The sequence below is a fragment of the Triplophysa dalaica genome, chromosome 19 (genome assembly GCF_015846415.1).
Source record: "Triplophysa dalaica isolate WHDGS20190420 chromosome 19, ASM1584641v1, whole genome shotgun sequence".
In the NCBI taxonomy this organism is placed as follows: domain Eukaryota; kingdom Metazoa; phylum Chordata; class Actinopteri; order Cypriniformes; family Nemacheilidae; genus Triplophysa; species Triplophysa dalaica.
The window spans coordinates 7,659,836-7,677,662 of NC_079560.1; the positions used below are offsets into that span (position 1 = coordinate 7,659,836).

Here is a 17,827-nt window from a genome sequence, read left to right on the forward strand (position 1 = left end):
TAGACGGGTGGTTTGCAGGTCATAACTAGTATCCAGTTAAGAAATGTCTTAAACAAAAATGATGTTGACATCCGAGATCACGTGACATTAAACTCTCACATCTGAGGTTTGGGGAGGGTGGTGTTTCATTCTTTCCCTGAAGAAGCTCAGCCACCAAACACACATGGTGTTGTGAGGTGCAAGAAGTCGTTCTGCATGCCACATGGTTCAACGTTGCTTTGAAGCTTAGAAATTCAAGAAGTTTCCTGTAAAAAACTTCACTTTAATGTGAACCAGAAGCTCGCATTTCTCCTTCTGCCTCTTCACTTTCTCGATATGCGTCGTCTATGGATAATCCTGCTCCTGTTGGTGTGGAATAACAATCTTGCACTTTCTGCAAAATCAGGCAAGAAAAAGCACCAAGTGAAGAATTTAGATCAATCTGTAACTTCAAAGAAGGACACGGCGTCTGTTCGGGACCGCGAGAGGGAATCCAGCGTGCCGTCTGAATCTGACTTTTTAGCCGATTTTGCAGGGAAACATCGCCTGTGGGTGATCACTGCACCATCGTACAGCGACAACTATCTGCGTATGATGGAAAAACAGGTCCAGGAGTCTGAGGGACTGAACTGTCGACTGGCAGAGAGAAACACTCTAATCGTCACTATTATTCAGAATGCCATGATGGAGGGCAAAATCCAGCGCTCTTCCTTACAAGGAGAAGCAACTGTGGCATCCATGGACTCCGAATTGGTGTCCAAATTTCTTCATTACCTGGAGCTGGAGGAACAGACTTTCTCCATGTTGATTCTGAAAAAGAACATGAGAGTCAGTGAGAGGTTTCCTTACCCGGTACGAGTTGAGGCTATCCTTGAAGTCATAGATCAGTTGCCTGTGCGTAAATTGGAAAAGGTTGCCAGGAAGGGATCGCCGATTAAATGCAAGATCACAAAGAAGAGGGTGGTGGTAAAGAAACAGGGTTCCACCAAACGAAGAATCGTCGGTCCAAAGAAGCGAGGAAACAGCACATCCATCTTCCCCATACATAAGAAACCTTTAGATAAAAAGGAAACTTTGAGAAACAAAGTCCAAGATATTTTGAGTGGACGTTCACGATTCGTTATTCGGAAAACATCAATAAAACCAAGTTCAAAATCTGGATCTAGTGAAAACAAGACTCCGAACCATGATGAGCAACGGAAAACTGCAGACAATAATAGACACAAAGAAGCAATGACAGAAGTGAAGAGACATCAGTCTGAGGCAGAAAAAGAGCAAACCGGTGCGAAATCTGATTTTGACACTGTCAATGAAGAGATCAATGGAGAACAAACCGTTGACCATTCAAACTCTAAAAAGAAAGACAAAGAAAAGGATGGCAAGAAGAAAAAAGGGAAAGGAGGGAGGAGAAAATCCCAACGAGAAGCAGATGATAAAGAAAAGGCAGCTCTTAAAGAATTTATGCAAAACCTTAAAGGACGAAGAAGACTTCTTGTAAGTGCAAGTTATTAAGGATAAAAAATCTGAAGCTCTCTTTTAAAATGTTTGTGTTTTTGGCACAGATAATATCCTCCCCAAGTGATGGCTCAAGTCAGTATGTCAAACAGAGAGATGATAATGAGCTACACAGCTATGACTTTTCCTTGAGAAAGGTGTCCGTTCTCTCAATTCTGGGTTCAGAACGTAACCCTACACTGCATATTCAACACTACCAACAAGGTACGAATCAAATATTTCACAAAGCAATTTTTAAAACCTTTTACAATAAATGTTTGGATAGCTTATGCATTTATGAAGCAGGATTTTTTTTCTGAAATTTGACCCTGGACAACAAAACCAGACTAATGGGTCAATTTTTCGAAATTGAGATTCTTACGTCATTCGAAAGCTGAATAAAGAAGCTTTCTATTGATGTATGGATTGTTAGGATAGGACAATACCTGGCAGAGATACAACCGTTTATAACTCTGGTATCTGAGGGTGCCAAAAAAATCTAAATATTGAGAGAATTGCTTTTGAAGTTGTTAATCAGAGGTACTGTAGCAGGCCATCCACACACACAAAAAAAGTTTTGATATATTTAGGGAAGGAAATTTACAAAATATCTTCATGGACCATGATCCTTACTTAGTATCCTAATAATATTTGGCATAAAAGAAAAATCGATTATTTTCTATATTGTATCCATTTTTACCTTTTACTAAAAATGTTCCCGTGCTACGTAAGACTGGTTTTGTGATCCAGAGTCACAAATCTAAAATGTACGTGATCAGTGTTGGGTAAGTTACTCTAAAAAAGTAATGAATTACTAGTTACTAATTACATTTTCAACAGTGTAATAAGATTACTGTACAAATGACTCTCTCCAAAAAGGATTTAATTACTTATTACTAGTTACTTTCTTTATATCACATCAACCTTGATTATAATTGATTATAGGATAGGAAGGAAATGGCTTATTTACTTCATTCAAATAAATAATAAATAACTGCATAAATTATACTTCTGACAAAAGTTTACAAATGTGAGGATACATTAAACATACATTTTAAAGTTTGACTTTACTTTTGATGTCATTTCCACTAATGAATATATAACAGAGTATTTAGTTCAATTACATCAGAAGTAACTTTAATTGAATTACAGAAAATAAGAGTAATCCCTTGCTTCATGTTTTCGAGGGAAAAGTAAACTACAGCAATTTATTACTTAGTAGTTACACACACTGTGCGTGATGCTCTGTTTGAAACAGATACAGACCCCCCACAAGCATCACTGCCGGATAAATTCAGAAATCCAGCATTAATCGGTGAGATCCGAGGAGAATATGGGCTGCACTCCAAAAACTTCTCAATGGTGTTGACTGATTATGACATGAGGCCTAATGTAAGAACACTTTTATCCAAAGCAACATTGCATAACAAAGTGTATACTATACATTGCACTTTACATTTTCTCATCCTTATTCACTCTGTGACATTGTTTGACTACCACTGCAATTCTTCTTTTCATTCTAGCTTAACAGGGTTTTCAACAAGCAAATATCTCCTTCTGTTTTACTGAACGTCATTGACAGCTTTCCTTCACGTCAGTCTGAAATGGAGGATGAGAAAATGTCCCCCTGTTCTGGAGCTGAAACAAACAACCAGGAGAACTTGCTGTTGAGGTACTTATAAACACTGTGTGTCGACTAGACGCAGTGTTTCCCAACCCTGGTCCTCGGGCCACACTTTCCAGAATGTTTTAGATCTCTCCTTATATAAAAAATATCCTAACACTTTTAAGAAAAAAAGAAAAATCGATAATTTTGTATCTTGTATGTATTTTTGGCTTTTACTAAAAATGTTCCTGTGCTACTTAAGACTGGTTTTGTCTTCACTCCGGTTGCACCGGATCAGTGTTTGGTAAGTAACTCTGAAAAAGTAATGAATTAACAGTTACTAATTACATTTTCCATAGTGTAATAAGATTCTCTTAAAAAAAGAATTTACTTATGACAAGAGTAAACATTAAAGGGAGACAGGTGACAGAGATAAAACACTAATGGGAGACTAACAGAGAAACAAGGGGCGGAGCTACACGGACAGGAGGACACGCGGCGAATTATCAAAACATACCGCCACATGTCTCCACAAATAACCAAACATACACACAAGACATGGTACTGTCACGGTCCCGTCCACAAGGCATGAATGCTCTAAACAGGAAGGACGGAACCCTGACAGAAAATAAATGACTTATCAACATCATTCAAATAAATAATAACTAACTCAATTCATCGATATCGGACGAGAACTAAACATTCTGGAAGGTGTGCCCCGAGGACCAGGGTTGGGAAACACTGGACTGGAGCTTGAATTGAAGATAAATGGGAAGTTCACCTAAAAATGAAATCATGAATGACTGACATAGTTGTTCCAAGCCGGCATTCATTTGTTCGGTTTACAGAGAAAGATATTTGGACAAATGCTTGTAACCAAACAGTTCTTTGCCACCATTGATTACCATAGAAAAATATAAAAATTATAATGGTTGTCAGAAGTGCCCCAGAACTGTTTGCTGTCCTACATTCTTCAAAATATCTTGTTTTGTGTTCAACAGAACAAAAAAAATGATAAACTGATTGTTTTTACCATGGTTTTTAACTGTTTGGTTTTAAGGATTCTTCTGAATATCTTTCCCTGTGTTCATCAGAACAAAGAAATGTATACAGATTTGGAACAGCTCTATTTGGGTGGACTATCCTTTAAAACAACCCTCTAAGTGATTGTCTTTTCTCATGTGATAGGTTTATATCAAAACGAAGACTTCTGATTATTTCAGCACCCACTGTAGATGACTACTCCCTCCATCAGCAGCTTCAAGCATTTAATGGACAGGAATGTCCAATGGGTATGCATCACATTTTCTTTCTTATTTTGTTCCGTGGAGTTCCTTTCTTTAAAAACAATTACATTACACAATGATCAATTCATTAGTTTTCAAACCTGTATTGTAAACCTTGTTTAAAACGTAATCCACATGGACAGGTATCCGTCATTTTGCCTTGCTGAAACTAGTCGGTGTTGGATCGGCAGCTTCAGGAACAGCAGAGTTTTTTCCATTGAATGGTGAGATTCATTCAGATTTCAAAACCTCTCCTCTTTATTTCCCACAATTAACACAAAGCTTTCAAAACAGAGAATAAGAAATAACAATTTCTCCTAACCTTACAGGGAAAAGCAAATCTGAAAAAGAGACGCTCTCGACGGATTTAGTGGAGAATATAAGAAATCAGATGAAGATAAACAGAGATTACTTCAGTATGCTGGTGGTGGGTAAGGATGGAGATGTAAAAGCCTGGTTTCCATCTCCCATGTGGTCCCTGGCGAGTATCTACGACCTCGTGGACTCTATGGAGTTACGTCAACAGGAAAAGAAACTCCAGGAAACTCTGAGAATTCACTGTCCCGATGAGAACAACGGTAGTTACCCTGGCTACACAGAAGACACAGAGGACACCTATTTGTACCACAGACCTGAGAACAGAAAGTAAACAAACCAACATGACAATTACATTGGACATGAATATAATGAACACAGCATGGTTTGTACATGGTTATCCTTATGACACGTGATGCAAAAGTTAACTTGGAATTCATACAGTCATCTTTATGCTGTTGCTATGTTTAGATAAATTTCATCTCCTAGAAAATTTCACTTCCCTGCACCTGCTGGTGCACATGCTACTGCGATGCTATAAGCCATTTTCTTATATAAAACCCTATTTTTATAAGCTGGAGAAAATGTTTGATTTGTGAGTTATGTCAACAACAGAAAAATTTAAGTTTATAAAAATATTTAATAGCTATTCAAATTAAAATATGGCAATGATCAAATCATCAGTAATACTCCCGTCGTAATTCCTTCCATACAGTCATGCACTGCAGGGAAATACATGCGAGTATGTAAAGAGCAGTTGTTCAGAATGGGATAGGCAAATAGATCTGATGAGAAGAGAGATACGGCTTCCTGCGATGACAGAGCAACAGTCAGTCAGTAGATAGGGGAAGTAGGCAGGAGTAGGCAGGCATTTTTTTAGACAGAAATACTGACGCAAACAAAAATACATTCAGCTAAGTTGAATTGTGAGCCTGTGAGAGCATTTTGGTGAGAACCTTTCTCGCTTTATGACTATGGTGAGTACTTTTTTCCTGCTTTTCTTCTTGAATTATCCGCGTAAATGCTTTGTAGGTTGTCGCATGGATGTTTTGATTGCGGAAATTCTGAGGCTTATTTAGGTCCAGACAAATCGAATTAAAGATGGATGGAATATGGTATGTTTTCTGAAAGCAGCTGGTGGACCCATAATGCAGTCTTTCAGTACATAAGATGACTTTCAGCTAAGTTATTTTTTAGTCACGGTCATTGCATTGGTCAGTGGTCTTCTTAAAGTGGTTCAATTTTGCTTTTTCACATTTTCAACTTTATTTATCTATAAAAAGAGATATATATATAAAGATAAATAACAGTGCGATCCAGTCTGTACAGTTCTATGGCCTTAAAATCCCTTAAAAAAGGACTTTATCATCCGCTTTGAAACTACTTCGTGGAATACATGGATGTTGTGAAAGTGTCTGTGAAGCTGGTTTATAACATTATATCTGATATATATAAGACAAATACAAAAAAGAAAAAATGTGGTTTTGGTTGAACTACTTGTCCTTCTCCATTTTTATGTCTGACTCAGTGTTGGGACAGAAATGATTGAAAATTGTTTGTGTTCACACCTGAGAAAGTGAAGCCAAGGTTTATGGTAAGGGCCGCTATTTCCAAAAATACACTCTAAACGGGAGACCAATCACAACAGAATTGGTCAGCTCGACCAATCAGTGGAAGTAGGGAGTTTCTATAACTAAACGGAGACTATTTTTATAGAATATCTTAAAAGTAATGTGCTTTTTTGAATAATCAAGGATGAAACCCTGTTCTAGTAGATCCCAAAAAGAAAATCATTCGCGCATCCTTTTTTATAAATAGCTTAACCGGCAAGTTCCCTGGTTTTGACCAGATGAACAAAATGACTATTCCAGTTCCCCTGCAAAAAATCAGCATATGCCAGCTGGGACCAACATGAGAATTTATGTTGGTCAGAAATTGTCTTTTCAGCAGAGTTAAGGAATTATTTTTGCTTTGCTAACACAATCCAGTTCCTCTAAAAACTTCAGTATTTCTTAATAGTTCTGACATTTTCAGCTTGATCTTACTGTATTCCTAAATGATATTTTAATCCATAGATAATGTGCCAAAGAAGAATGTCTAATTTCTGGTTTTGCACTTTGGCCACAACAAACCATTCCTCTTATACCACATTATTAAAGTGAAACTGTGAACACCTGTTTCAGATTGCATAACAGTCACATTCTGGAATCTCCTCATTCAACTTCTCACAGGCATTCTCGCTGGTTTCCAATGACCGTCTGAGAAAAAAAACACAAAAACCCCAAGAACGGTCCTCTGACAAACATGTTAACACATGCCAGATCCCATTTTCTAAACACATAACGTGTCAGTGACCCCTATAATGAATGAGACTGTGGACTTTTGGTGAGCCTGCTTTGCATGTTGGATGACATTTACAGTATTGCTGTTGTTATAAGTCTGGTCATAAATAAATCTAAACAGAATCTAAATTTATCTTTGTGAATGACTTGTTTTGTGTGCGTACACAAATCTTGAAAATGAGAGAAAATGGAGTGCTGGAAAAAGCAGAACATGAGAAAGCATTTCCTCTTTGCTTAACATGTAACATGTTTTTGGTTACTTGTTTAGGACATAGCTGTTGTGACAGGATGATCAAATTCATTTGCTGTTTAACCATCCTTTTTAAGTTTATTTTATTTGGGAATGTCAGTCTTTATAAGTTCACACAGGTGTGATTTATACATTTAAAGAAATTCCCCCAAAAATGACAATTCTGTCATCATTTACTCACCCTCTTGTCATTTCAAACCAGTATGACTTTCTTTCTTCTGCAGAACACAAAAGACATTTTAAAGATTGTTGGTAACCGAAAAAACTCCAGTATGTATTGACGTGCATTATACATTTTGTGTCTATATAGAAGTCAATGGGTATTGTTCAGTTATCAACATTCTTCATACCCATTTTTGGTTCAGATATATTTACAATAAAACTATACTTCTATACAACCTAACCTTAACATGTTGTCATCTAGTTCATTTGTGCATATTTAAAATTGGCACTGTACTGTACATGTTTTAAATAGAGTCACTCCACTTGTGGGAAATTTCTCCTGTTGTTTGTCGAGTTGTAACTGGTTGACCAATGTTAGTTCCTGTCTCTAAGAGTTTCTCTTTTTCACTCAGTAAGTCAACAGCACAGAGCGTACCTCTGGGTCAGACCAGTCCCAATAAAATGCTTGTCCAATGCTTATCAGCTCTTCCTGATGAAAAGTCTGTCCTGATTCAGACACTGGTTACCAATGGTGCGTCACACATGGTTTCCAAACCCCCTAATGTTCACCTTTAGATTCCTATATATTTCAACAGATTGTGAGAGAGAACCGAAGTATAGTTTTTTAACTGTATTTAAGTAAAACAGTTGGCTAAGACATTATGGACATACAGTTTTTTGTTGGCAGAATGGGATTTGCATCCATTTGGGAAATATTTGAATGAAAGCCAACCGACAAACTTGCTTAAACAACTAAAGCTATCTCACAGTGGTATTAAAGTAAAAGCACATTTTATGCACGTATCATAAGTTAGAGTGAAAAGTAAGAGATTATTTTGTGTGTGAGAAGTAAGTGAAGGGACTTCCTGCTAGCTTTGTTTGAGAAATGCTCTCAGTTCCTGTGTGATCACAGACCAGGCTCAGGTTTAGTTGATATAAAACTGCTCTCATGGAAAAATCAGCAATGCTAGAACAAAATACCGAGCCAGAATCAGAGGTAAAGTTTGCTTTTATACAATTATAAACTGTTACATTGTATCTGCTGTTTGCTTGAATTATACGATGTGTAAATGTTATCTCTATCAATGATCAGACAAGTGATGAGCATCATTTTTTCATAGATCAACTGAGAGCATTTGTTTGAGTGCAAAAAACTTGTATTTAAAAAAATAGTATAAAACTTGACAACCTTACCTTAAAAATATATACATTTTTTAAAGAACTTACATTTAATGCAGCCACTGAAAGCTCAACTTCAATATAATGTCGATAATATGCATTTCGTAGAAAAATGTGAATTTTGAAGACTTAAGTTACTTGGAATTACACAACTACGGTTACTTCATGTACACATTTAAGAAATGTTGCTCAGTTGCATCAATCAAGTCACCTCTCGGAATTATCCTTCCTTATAGTTGGGACTTATTTTTATGGTGCTTTTTACGAAATGCATTGTTTGAAAGCAGTTGTACAAGTTATGAGCTGTAGTTTTATGGAACGTCAAATATTAAAAGTTTTACGAACTGTGACACACCCAACCAAACCATACAGTAGTTTACATTACATGAGTGAGCAGTTGTGGACTAGTTATGTTTAAACCTCAAAACCAGTGTGATCCATTTGAATTTGGCATCCTATAAAACTGTGAATGCATTTGTGCCAAGCTAACATCACACACTCCATAGAATGTATCTACACCAGACACGAGCGGCACGATGGGACGTTAATAATCTTTTGTCATCTTTACTTTCTTTTGCAACTTGCGTGTAGTGTAGAAAGTGTTATCAATCAGTCTTTGCTTTCAAAACAGTACTTTATAAATGATGTTACACCACGTTTGTAAAATTGTATTTAGATAATATGCACTCCAAAATATGCCAAATTGTCTTTTTTATCAAACAGTCTGGATAAATATCCACAAATCCAAAGCGGTCAAAACAACTCTGCATGTGCTTATTATTTAAGGGGGGCATTATTCAAGAATAAGAATTTAGTTATAAAATCAAACGCACAAAAAAAAACATCTGTTCCTGACACATTGTTTTTCAATCTACACTTGCAGGACAACAAGTCAGATGTAAAAGCCATAATGGCTCGCTTCCAGGCCGGAAGTGCATCCGTAGAAGGCAGTCCACCGGTTCGCCCGAAACCTCCAGTTCAGCCCACCTTATCATCAGGCTCATCCGTGCATGTTAAGAAGCCTCTTGAATCTACCCTCTCTGGTGGAGCTACAACTACCTCATCACCTAAACCAAACTTTTTAAAGAGCACAGTTAACACAGTCAAGAGCGCTCCAGACTTGCACGATGCTCCGAAGACAAAGGCGTTCGTTGGCAGGTTTGAAAACACACAAGAGAATAACAAAGCCAACTTCAAAGTTCCTTTTAAACCTAAACCACCAGACTCAACCCAGGACTCCGAACCGAAGGTTACATTTCCGAAGGTAGCGCTACACAAGCCTTCCCCAATCGGCATGGCTAATGATTCAAAGGGCATGAGTCCAAAGCCTCTGGCTACTACCGTTAAGCCACCCTGGGTCAGAGAACAAACAAAAGCAGAAGACAATAGTAGTAGCCCTAATCCTGCCGCTCCAAAAATGAAACCAAAAAGCACCATGGCTCTGATACAGCAACAGCACAAGGAGAGCACCAATGCAGAGCCTGCTGAAAAATCTACTTCAGTATCTAATGTGAAACCCTCAAGCTTCTGTGTTAAAAATAGCTTCAATAAACCTGAGGAAATTGTAAAAGAGGGTGTTAAGGCATCAAGCTCGCAAGAGTCAGTCCCAAAGCCAGTGACTTTACAAAAACCAACCTTTCCAAAAAAAACTGCAGGACCCCCTGCACAGAGCAGGAGTGATGACCCTTCGGCTCCAAAGAAGAAACCTTTACTCAATAGTTTTGCACTGGGCAATGCCCCTGCTAAACCCAACAGACCACCCAAAGTCAATCTTGAGCAATTCAAGAAGGGAACAGAGACTGCAACTGAATGTAAGTACTTGTTTGACTACCTTATGACAAAATAGCTTTATTTGTATTATCACATACAGCTTTCTCTAAGACATCAGGTACCATCTCGGGTTTATCACAGAAAAACAATAGCAAAACCAAAAAATTTTTACATGAAAGCCGCAAAGTCTATTTACACAAAGCAGCCACTGCTTGAAAAAGACACGGAAGACTTTGGGCCATAGTGGTTTCCGTGGTTTTGCTTGTGACTGCTCTGCATTCCTCTGAGACAGTTAGCAAGTCTGCATTGCAAGATATTAAAAACCGCCATTAAGATGAGAAAAAGTGATCAAATCTATCTGCTCATTTGTCTGTCCAAATAAGAAAAAAAACATCAAATGATAATACTGAATGTTTGGTTACCACTCATTTTTGTGATCTTAAAGGGGTCATGTTGGTCTGCTAAAATGAACATTAGTGTGTGTATTTTATGATAATACAGTGTGTTTACGCATTACAGTTAAAGAAAATACATTCGTTTTCATATACCGTGCATTTCTGTTGCTCCTTTGTGCCCCGCCTTTCTGAAAGGCCTCGATTTTTACTAAAGTTCGTCGTTGTGAAAACTGCTGTGTGTTCTGATAGTCCATCTATCCAGTGTGTTGTGATTGGCCGAATATCTCAAGGGTGTGGCGGAAATGTAACGCCCCTTACCATATTCGGAACATCAGCCTTCAAAGCATATTGACAGCTGATAATGTAGCATGTGAGTTCAAGCCCGAATATTATCTAGAAAATCCATTTGACCAAGCCGATTAATCAGCTTTGGTAGCACGACTTTGCAAACAGAGCATAACACATCGGTAAGGTTTTATTTTAAACAATTAGTGACCTATATCTAACTTCTTAAGCTGCCTTTGACGCTGTGTCTCGACGCATAAAGTCAAGAAAACATATTACAACGAGGCATTTAATGCAACCAGAGGGGACATATTTACTGAATATAATGAGTATGTTTTTTTTTATGTATCATCACGCTGCAAGGGAGAACAGCCAGAGGATACGAGGCTAAATCCACTACCCGATGGATTCAGCCTCGTACATAGAAAACAATTTCTGCATTTTTGATCATACGACCAACAAAAAGCTTCCGTTAGAACACTCAGATGCAAATTCTTACAGGCTGTACGTGAGAAGCAGCAGACTGTCCTTTCAAAGATGGATTTACCCCACTTTTTAGAAACAGCCTTTGTGCATGTGTTAATGTGATGCACACACTCGGATTTTGGAGTTGTGCTGTTTTGGGACAGTGTTGTAAATCAAACTTAACCACCAATTTCTAATTGTGTCCTCGTTTTGAAGACTCAGCTAAAGTTTTTCATTTGTAGTGAAACACACAGCATTGGGCGGTGTTCTTCAACCCTTCTCATGAACTGATAAAGGGGGTAGCATTTGAAATGTCATCTTTGACAAGCGTTTGGTAGCAGAAACCCATAACAACCAACAAATTCAAGATATTCAGCTAACTTCCTCATTTATGTTTGTCTTTTAACTTGAAGCTGAAGTGAGTGAAAAAACAAGGAAACTACATTAAAATGGGAACCAAGTTTAGAGAAGGCTTTCAGTTTTAATTTTTTATATGGGTAACATTCAGTGTGGCACTTCAAATATCATCACCTTGCCATCTGAATAGGCTTGGACGGAGATTATGTATTAGCATGCTATTTGTGAGATGGTTCACTCACCCTTGTGTTATTCAAAATCTTTGATTTCAAAATCAAAGAACACAGAGAAATATATTTAGAAGAATGTTTTTAACAAAACAATATTTTTTCACAACAAAAATAGTCTAAAAAGTTAAAATAGTAGTTAAAAGGTCCCCAAAACTGTTTGGTTGCCTATATTTTCAAAATATATTATATGGTGTTTAACAGAACTAAGAAATTAACAAACCAATTTCCAACTATGGTAGTCAATGGTGTCCAAGAACAGTTTGGTTAAAAGTATTCTTCCAAATATCTTTCTCTGTGTTTGTCAAAACAAAAAAAATTATACTGATTTGGAACAACTCGAGGGTGAGAAAATGAAGACAGAGTTGGCATTTTTGTGGTGAACTTTAAAACACATAACCACTCATGTCCTCCTACAGTAGTGCAAGCTAAGCCTTTGGTGCTACTTTAATTTCTACTAAACTTTCTTAATATTTTCTTGCAGCTCCTGCCCCAAAAAATGTAACACCCCCTCCCCCACCAGCCTCTCACCCCAGTAACCAAGTGGCTCCGCCATTGCCCTCTCAACCCTACCCTCCCATCCTGCCCCCACGACCTACAGTGTGAGTTATGACAGACTTGCCTTCAACTTAGTAGGGAAGGAGTATAATCATTCCCTTCAATGTGATTATAATTAATACTGTTTGTTGTTCACAGAATTCAAGATGAAAATTATGATGATGTGGACTGTGTGAGAGGCGGTAGGTCTACACTTGGATTATTCATCATATCTGTGCCAATTCAAATGGAACAAATCATTAAATGTCTTTTCTTATCATTACAGGAAAGAATAATGATGTAAGTGAACTGAATGCATGCAGGTATTCTAACTGTTCACAAAACTGGTAGTTTGTAGAACAGATGTTCATGTTTTACCTCTTACAGGGAAGCGGAAGTGATGGTGAGATATATGAGGATCTTGATGACACTTGGTAAGCAGTTTAATACTCTATTATTGCGAACAAATGAATAGATCTACAAAGGTCACCTAAGGAGCACAAACAATTTCATCCCAAAGGATGTTTATACAATTACAAGAAAATGTTGAATGTGTGAAGTAGCACCCCCTATATATCCTGGCTCTGAATTATTTGCAATACTATCTTCTGTTTAATATTTCACACAAAATCAACAATAAAGCTTATTGCTGGTTCAGAACACCCCTACTGGTAACTGTACTGTGAAGTCGGGCATCTAATGTATGAAATGTGTGTGTGATTTTTGCTGTAAATGGTTTACCACAGGTCTGCTGCAGAGTCAAGTCAAGCTCAGAAGAAGCAAGACAAAGCGCAAGACCTAAAAAATCAGAAAGAACGCGAAAAGAAAGAAAAAGAAGCTATTAAAAAGTTTAAGGTAAGCCAATATTACATATTTGTACAAATACACAATTGTCCTATTTACGCACACATTATGTGTTGCCTCCTCCAGCTCCAGTGACTGCTTGTAACTTTTTGTGTATATGAGTCCTGGATCTCAACTTTAGTAAAGCATTGTTGTTGAGAAGTCAAACATGCAGAAGGTTAAAGAAACCCAAAATTCAACTGCCCAGAACCAACCAGAGACTCAAAACAGAACAATACAAACAGTCATTGATTCAATAGACAATGTTACAACATTCTTGAATTCTTGTGTTGTGGAGTATATCCAAAGCTCTCTTTGTTTCTAAAGAAACGTTTTTAAATGTTTCTTTAAAAAAAGTCAATCTTTTTTATTCAACCAGGGGTGTTGTTACTGTGTGATCACCATCCAGATGTGCCCTCACAATGATTATTTTTACATCATGCTGATACAAAACAATTTTTGGCTGGTTTTTCTATTCCACAGCTCACACCCCCTTTGAAGGTTATTCACCAGGTCAAAGCTAAAGCAGACTGCAGGGGTGGGAAAAATGACCTCTCCGTAAAAAAGGGTGAATCCATTGATATCATTCGAATCAATGACAACCCAGAAGGCAAATGGGTTGGAAGGGGTCAAGATGGATCTTGTAAGTTTTAATCCAAATATATATGGCGCGAATACGTGTTTTTCTGTGTCTTTGGTGCGTTATAAGTTGCCCACGTATGTATTAGACATGTAAAATTGCAAAAATTAAAGTGTCGGAAAAAATATGTTTTCTATCTAAAAGTGAATGTTCACCCGGAAACGCAGTGTATAAACACACCCCCAGAAATCTACGCCAGTGCGTGGTATGATTTGACTAAGGTGGGCGTACCATTCAGTACAATTGCTTTGTAACCTGAAGTTGCAAATATGTTAAGAGGCGTTACATTTCCGTCACACGCTTAAAATATTTAACCAATCACACACACCAGTTAACTGGCCAATCATGGCACACCTCGCTTTTCAGAGCGAAGAGCTTTGTAAAACATCTGCGCCTTCCAGAGAGCCGGGGCAAACAGGCACAGGATGTGAAAAATATAGCCTTTTTTTACCTTAAATCGTGTATACACATTGCATAACATCTTAAACAAATAATAATATTCCTTTTAGCCGTATCATATGACCCCTTTAAAATAAAAATGCATACAGCTCTATAGAATAGTTTCCGAATAACGTCAAAATGTTAGTTACGGATCACTTCATGATCATGTTTATGTTCTAATGAAGAAAGAAAGACGCAGTTTTTTGCATTATGTTTTACAGTTGCTTACATTTAATCATTTTGTTGCAGGCCTGAATTTCTAAAAGAATAAGTCAGGTTTTAATAAGTGAGAAAAAATATCAGCATCTTTCACCTTTATTTCAGTTGGTTTTGTCAAAACGGAAATGGTGGAGATCAACTTTAGCGTGTTGAAGAATCAAGGGTTGTCTATTCCAATAACTGAAGAGCTGTATGATGATGTGGGCTCTCAGGATGATCACGGGTAATGACTCAAACAGAACTACCAGATGTCAACTTACAAGTGTTCTCTTAAAGTCTAAAATGTTTAGTTAATAATTATACAATTCAGCTGTACTTTTTAATGAGACATTATATTTCTATATATTCATATTTCAGCAACACGAATGGTCAGCGGGGTGAGTTGAAACTATCTAACTCTTCCTTACAAGCAACCAAAACATGGAAGCACAGACTCAACTGGAATAATTCTGCCCTCTGCTGTTTGCAGTTGTTTTACCCCCACCACCAGATGATGTGTATGACGACATAACAGACCCCAATCTTAATCCAATCAGGTACCAGCAACACAAGTTTCAGAGAAATTATTCAAATTATTACAGCTGCATGCTGTGTCTATACTGTATGTGCATGGCCGTATTACTGGGTTTGTTGTTCGGCCACTTTTATTATGGATTTATCTCACCCATACTATATTACTCTGAAACCATAGCACAGCGGATAACAAGTTTTCCTCAAACCCACGCAACTTCTTGGAGATGCTCAAAATCTCAGTTGACCGGAGAAAAAGCCAACTCCGCAATGAGTCATTTTTGCATTCGTAAGATGGCCTTAGACAATGTTATTCTTGCACGTTTTTAATCCTTACCAATCACTGAGTACAATTGCAACCAGTTGCTCTAACAAAGCAAGCTTTATTTAATTATACTTGACCAAATAATTGATTCAAAGACCAAATCTCTCTAACATGATTAACGCTATTCTAATTGTAGTTTTTAAGTTATTAAATATGGATGATTCCTTCCTTCTCTTTCCTTCTTACTGAATCTTTTAAGTAATTCCTCATTCTTCCTTGATTTTGGGGGGGAATTCCTTGATTAGTTGGTTTTGCTCATGAACTATCACATATTTACATACATGTGACTATTTTTTAGCATTCCACCTCCTGCACAGTTTACACCTGAAGGAAACAAAGGTATTTTTTTGCCCTATATCATGGCTTTAAATGAACAGTGACATGAGCACTAACTCCACACATCTACAATCACATTACAGACAATTCTCCGGATGGTGAAATTTATGATGATGTTGATCATCCCTGCGCCGTCCCTCCCCCTCCACCAGCTATCAGGTATCGGATGTTTATAAGTGCTTCGTCGTTAATATTACATAAAATATTTTGCAATAATCAAACATCAACCTTATAATGCACTGCTGTGCAAATGCAAAATGTAACAAGTCTTTTTTTATATATTATGCAGCTTCCCCCAAACTAAATCCAAAACCAAATTGCACGATGATCCAAAAAAGCAAAAGAAGTTTGAGAAAGAAGAAAAGGATTTTCGAAAAAAGTTTAAGGTGCACATACAATCATTCTAAGAAAAATCATTATTAAGGACATTATGATCTTAATAATTTTATTGTAAAACAGAGTTCTTTCTTGAAAGGAAATTTTAAATATATTTATAACAACATTCATTTTGAGGAAATAATCTGATATTTACTTACACCAGTATGATGGTGAGATTCATGTGCTTCACCAAGTAACAGTTGCGAGCGGTAAGAAGGGAAGTGGGAAAGACCTGCCCGTGCAGGCTGGGGAGATTTTGGATGTCATCAGCAAATCTGACCCAGACAAATTCATCTGTAGGAACAAGGAAGGCAAATGTAAGTGACATTCTTTGTGACTCCAAACAATGTACATTATTTATATAACATGATTTAAAAAAGGCTTTGTAAAATTAACTTTCAGTTGGCTATGTCGCACTGAGCAACATCCAACAAGAGTAAGTTACATTTTGTGACATATCATGTAATTTACTTTTGATGTTTGAAAAGGCACAAAATGATTCATTTTTTCTCCACAGTGAGGAAGTCTATGATGACATTGGAGATGGTGTGTAGCAAACTTTTGGATTTTGAAAATGATTTCTTCTTTGTAGCAGTAAAAGCAGATAAATATCTGACAGATAAAGGTATTTGCTTTACATTTCATCTTTACAAAACGATGTCTTTGCAGACTGCATCTATGATAATGACTGAAGATCTTCAAAGCACCTCATCTGAACTTCATCTGAGCAGCTCCCTATGTCTGGTCCTATATTTGTTTTCTTAATAGCTGACATTATGTGCTTTCATGATATCATGCCTGTCGAAATTGGTACCTTAATGTGGAAATAAATAAAGGTTAATTTCTAAATTAGGTAGGGCCACTTTATTAAGTTTTCATATTCATGTTTTCCTGTACTGGTTTCAAGAAAAATAAGCTGCAACTAATGCAAACCCATGCAAATGTATATCATTCATTTGATTCTATAACTGAGTGAAAAGCAGTATTGTGTAACCAGTCATCTATGTCATTTCATTTTTATGTAAATATTAAATAGAAAAAAGATTTGAGCGTTTTCCTCATTTTCTAATACTGTACTATACTGTACAGCATGATCGTGATTCGTTTAAACTCAAAGCAGCTGAATATTAGCTTTCCATTCATTTATTTGTTGCCTTAGACGCTTAATAAACCATAGACGAGATAGCTGAATATTATTACTTTATTACTTTCAAAATAATGAAATAAATCTATATCATTTGTGAGATAATACGTGCCCCAAGTGTTGACGTCACTCCTGTTTCTTTGGCCACAGTCGCTGGATGACGTTGACATGCGAAGTGAACTTGACAACCTTCTTTGGTGATAAATGGATATTTCATACTTCTTCTTACAACAGTTAGTATGTAAATTAATAGCTTGATCCATTGGATGTATGTGACCCAGACTGTAGCACGACAGAATCACAGTAAATGCAAAGTGCCGAAGGATACTAAACAGAATACAA

At 37.1% G+C, this 17,827-nt stretch overlaps 2 protein-coding genes across 4 annotated transcripts; both read left to right on the plus strand.

Moving 5' to 3' along the window:
• Positions 1 to 122: 122 nt before the first annotated feature.
• ccdc80l2 (coiled-coil domain containing 80 like 2) lies at positions 123 to 5,285 on the plus strand. The gene is made up of 7 exons (XM_056731645.1): positions 123 to 1,473; positions 1,542 to 1,698; positions 2,732 to 2,865; positions 2,997 to 3,145; positions 4,268 to 4,371; positions 4,509 to 4,589; positions 4,695 to 5,285. The coding sequence occupies exons 1-7, from the start codon at positions 316 to 318 to the stop codon at positions 5,012 to 5,014; spliced, it is 2,103 nt and encodes a 700-aa protein (XP_056587623.1). The 5' UTR covers positions 123 to 315; the 3' UTR covers positions 5,015 to 5,285.
• Positions 5,286 to 5,505: 220 nt separating this feature from the next.
• On the plus strand, positions 5,506 to 17,387 carry fybb (FYN binding protein b). 3 transcript variants are annotated; one of them, XM_056731643.1, is made up of 19 exons: positions 5,506 to 5,657; positions 9,497 to 10,424; positions 12,597 to 12,714; positions 12,809 to 12,852; positions 12,936 to 12,949; positions 13,037 to 13,083; positions 13,396 to 13,504; positions 13,976 to 14,135; positions 14,898 to 15,015; positions 15,150 to 15,169; positions 15,262 to 15,328; positions 15,484 to 15,591; positions 15,926 to 15,966; positions 16,047 to 16,122; positions 16,253 to 16,349; positions 16,505 to 16,658; positions 16,744 to 16,777; positions 16,859 to 16,887; positions 17,011 to 17,387. In XM_056731643.1, the coding sequence occupies exons 1-19, from the start codon at positions 5,649 to 5,651 to the stop codon at positions 17,031 to 17,033; spliced, it is 2,196 nt and encodes a 731-aa protein (XP_056587621.1). In that variant the 5' UTR covers positions 5,506 to 5,648; the 3' UTR covers positions 17,034 to 17,387. The 3 variants fall into 3 exon arrangements, with proteins under 3 accessions (XP_056587621.1, XP_056587620.1, XP_056587622.1); XM_056731642.1 differs by lacking the exon at positions 5,506 to 5,657 and adding an exon at positions 8,326 to 8,431; XM_056731644.1 differs by lacking the exons at positions 5,506 to 5,657; positions 15,484 to 15,591 and adding an exon at positions 8,326 to 8,431.
• The last annotated feature ends 440 nt before the right edge of the window (positions 17,388 to 17,827 follow it).

Excerpts from the sequence above, each read along its gene's own strand:
- ccdc80l2 (XM_056731645.1), top strand. The coding sequence starts at position 316 with ATGCGTCGTCTATGGATAATCCTGCTCCTGTTGGTGTGGAATAACAAT. Across the intron at positions 1,474-1,541 it reads AAGGACGAAGAAGACTTCTT|ATAATATCCTCCCCAAGTGA; the intron begins GTAAGTGCAAGT and ends TTTTTGGCACAG. Across the intron at positions 4,372-4,508 it reads TGGACAGGAATGTCCAATGG|GTATCCGTCATTTTGCCTTG; the intron begins GTATGCATCACA and ends CCACATGGACAG.
- fybb (XM_056731642.1), top strand. The coding sequence starts at position 8,384 with ATGGAAAAATCAGCAATGCTAGAACAAAATACCGAGCCAGAATCAGAG. Across the intron at positions 15,170-15,261 it reads CAACACGAATGGTCAGCGGG|TTGTTTTACCCCCACCACCA; the intron begins GTGAGTTGAAAC and ends TGCTGTTTGCAG. Across the intron at positions 15,592-15,925 it reads AATGAGTCATTTTTGCATTC|CATTCCACCTCCTGCACAGT; the intron begins GTAAGATGGCCT and ends ACTATTTTTTAG.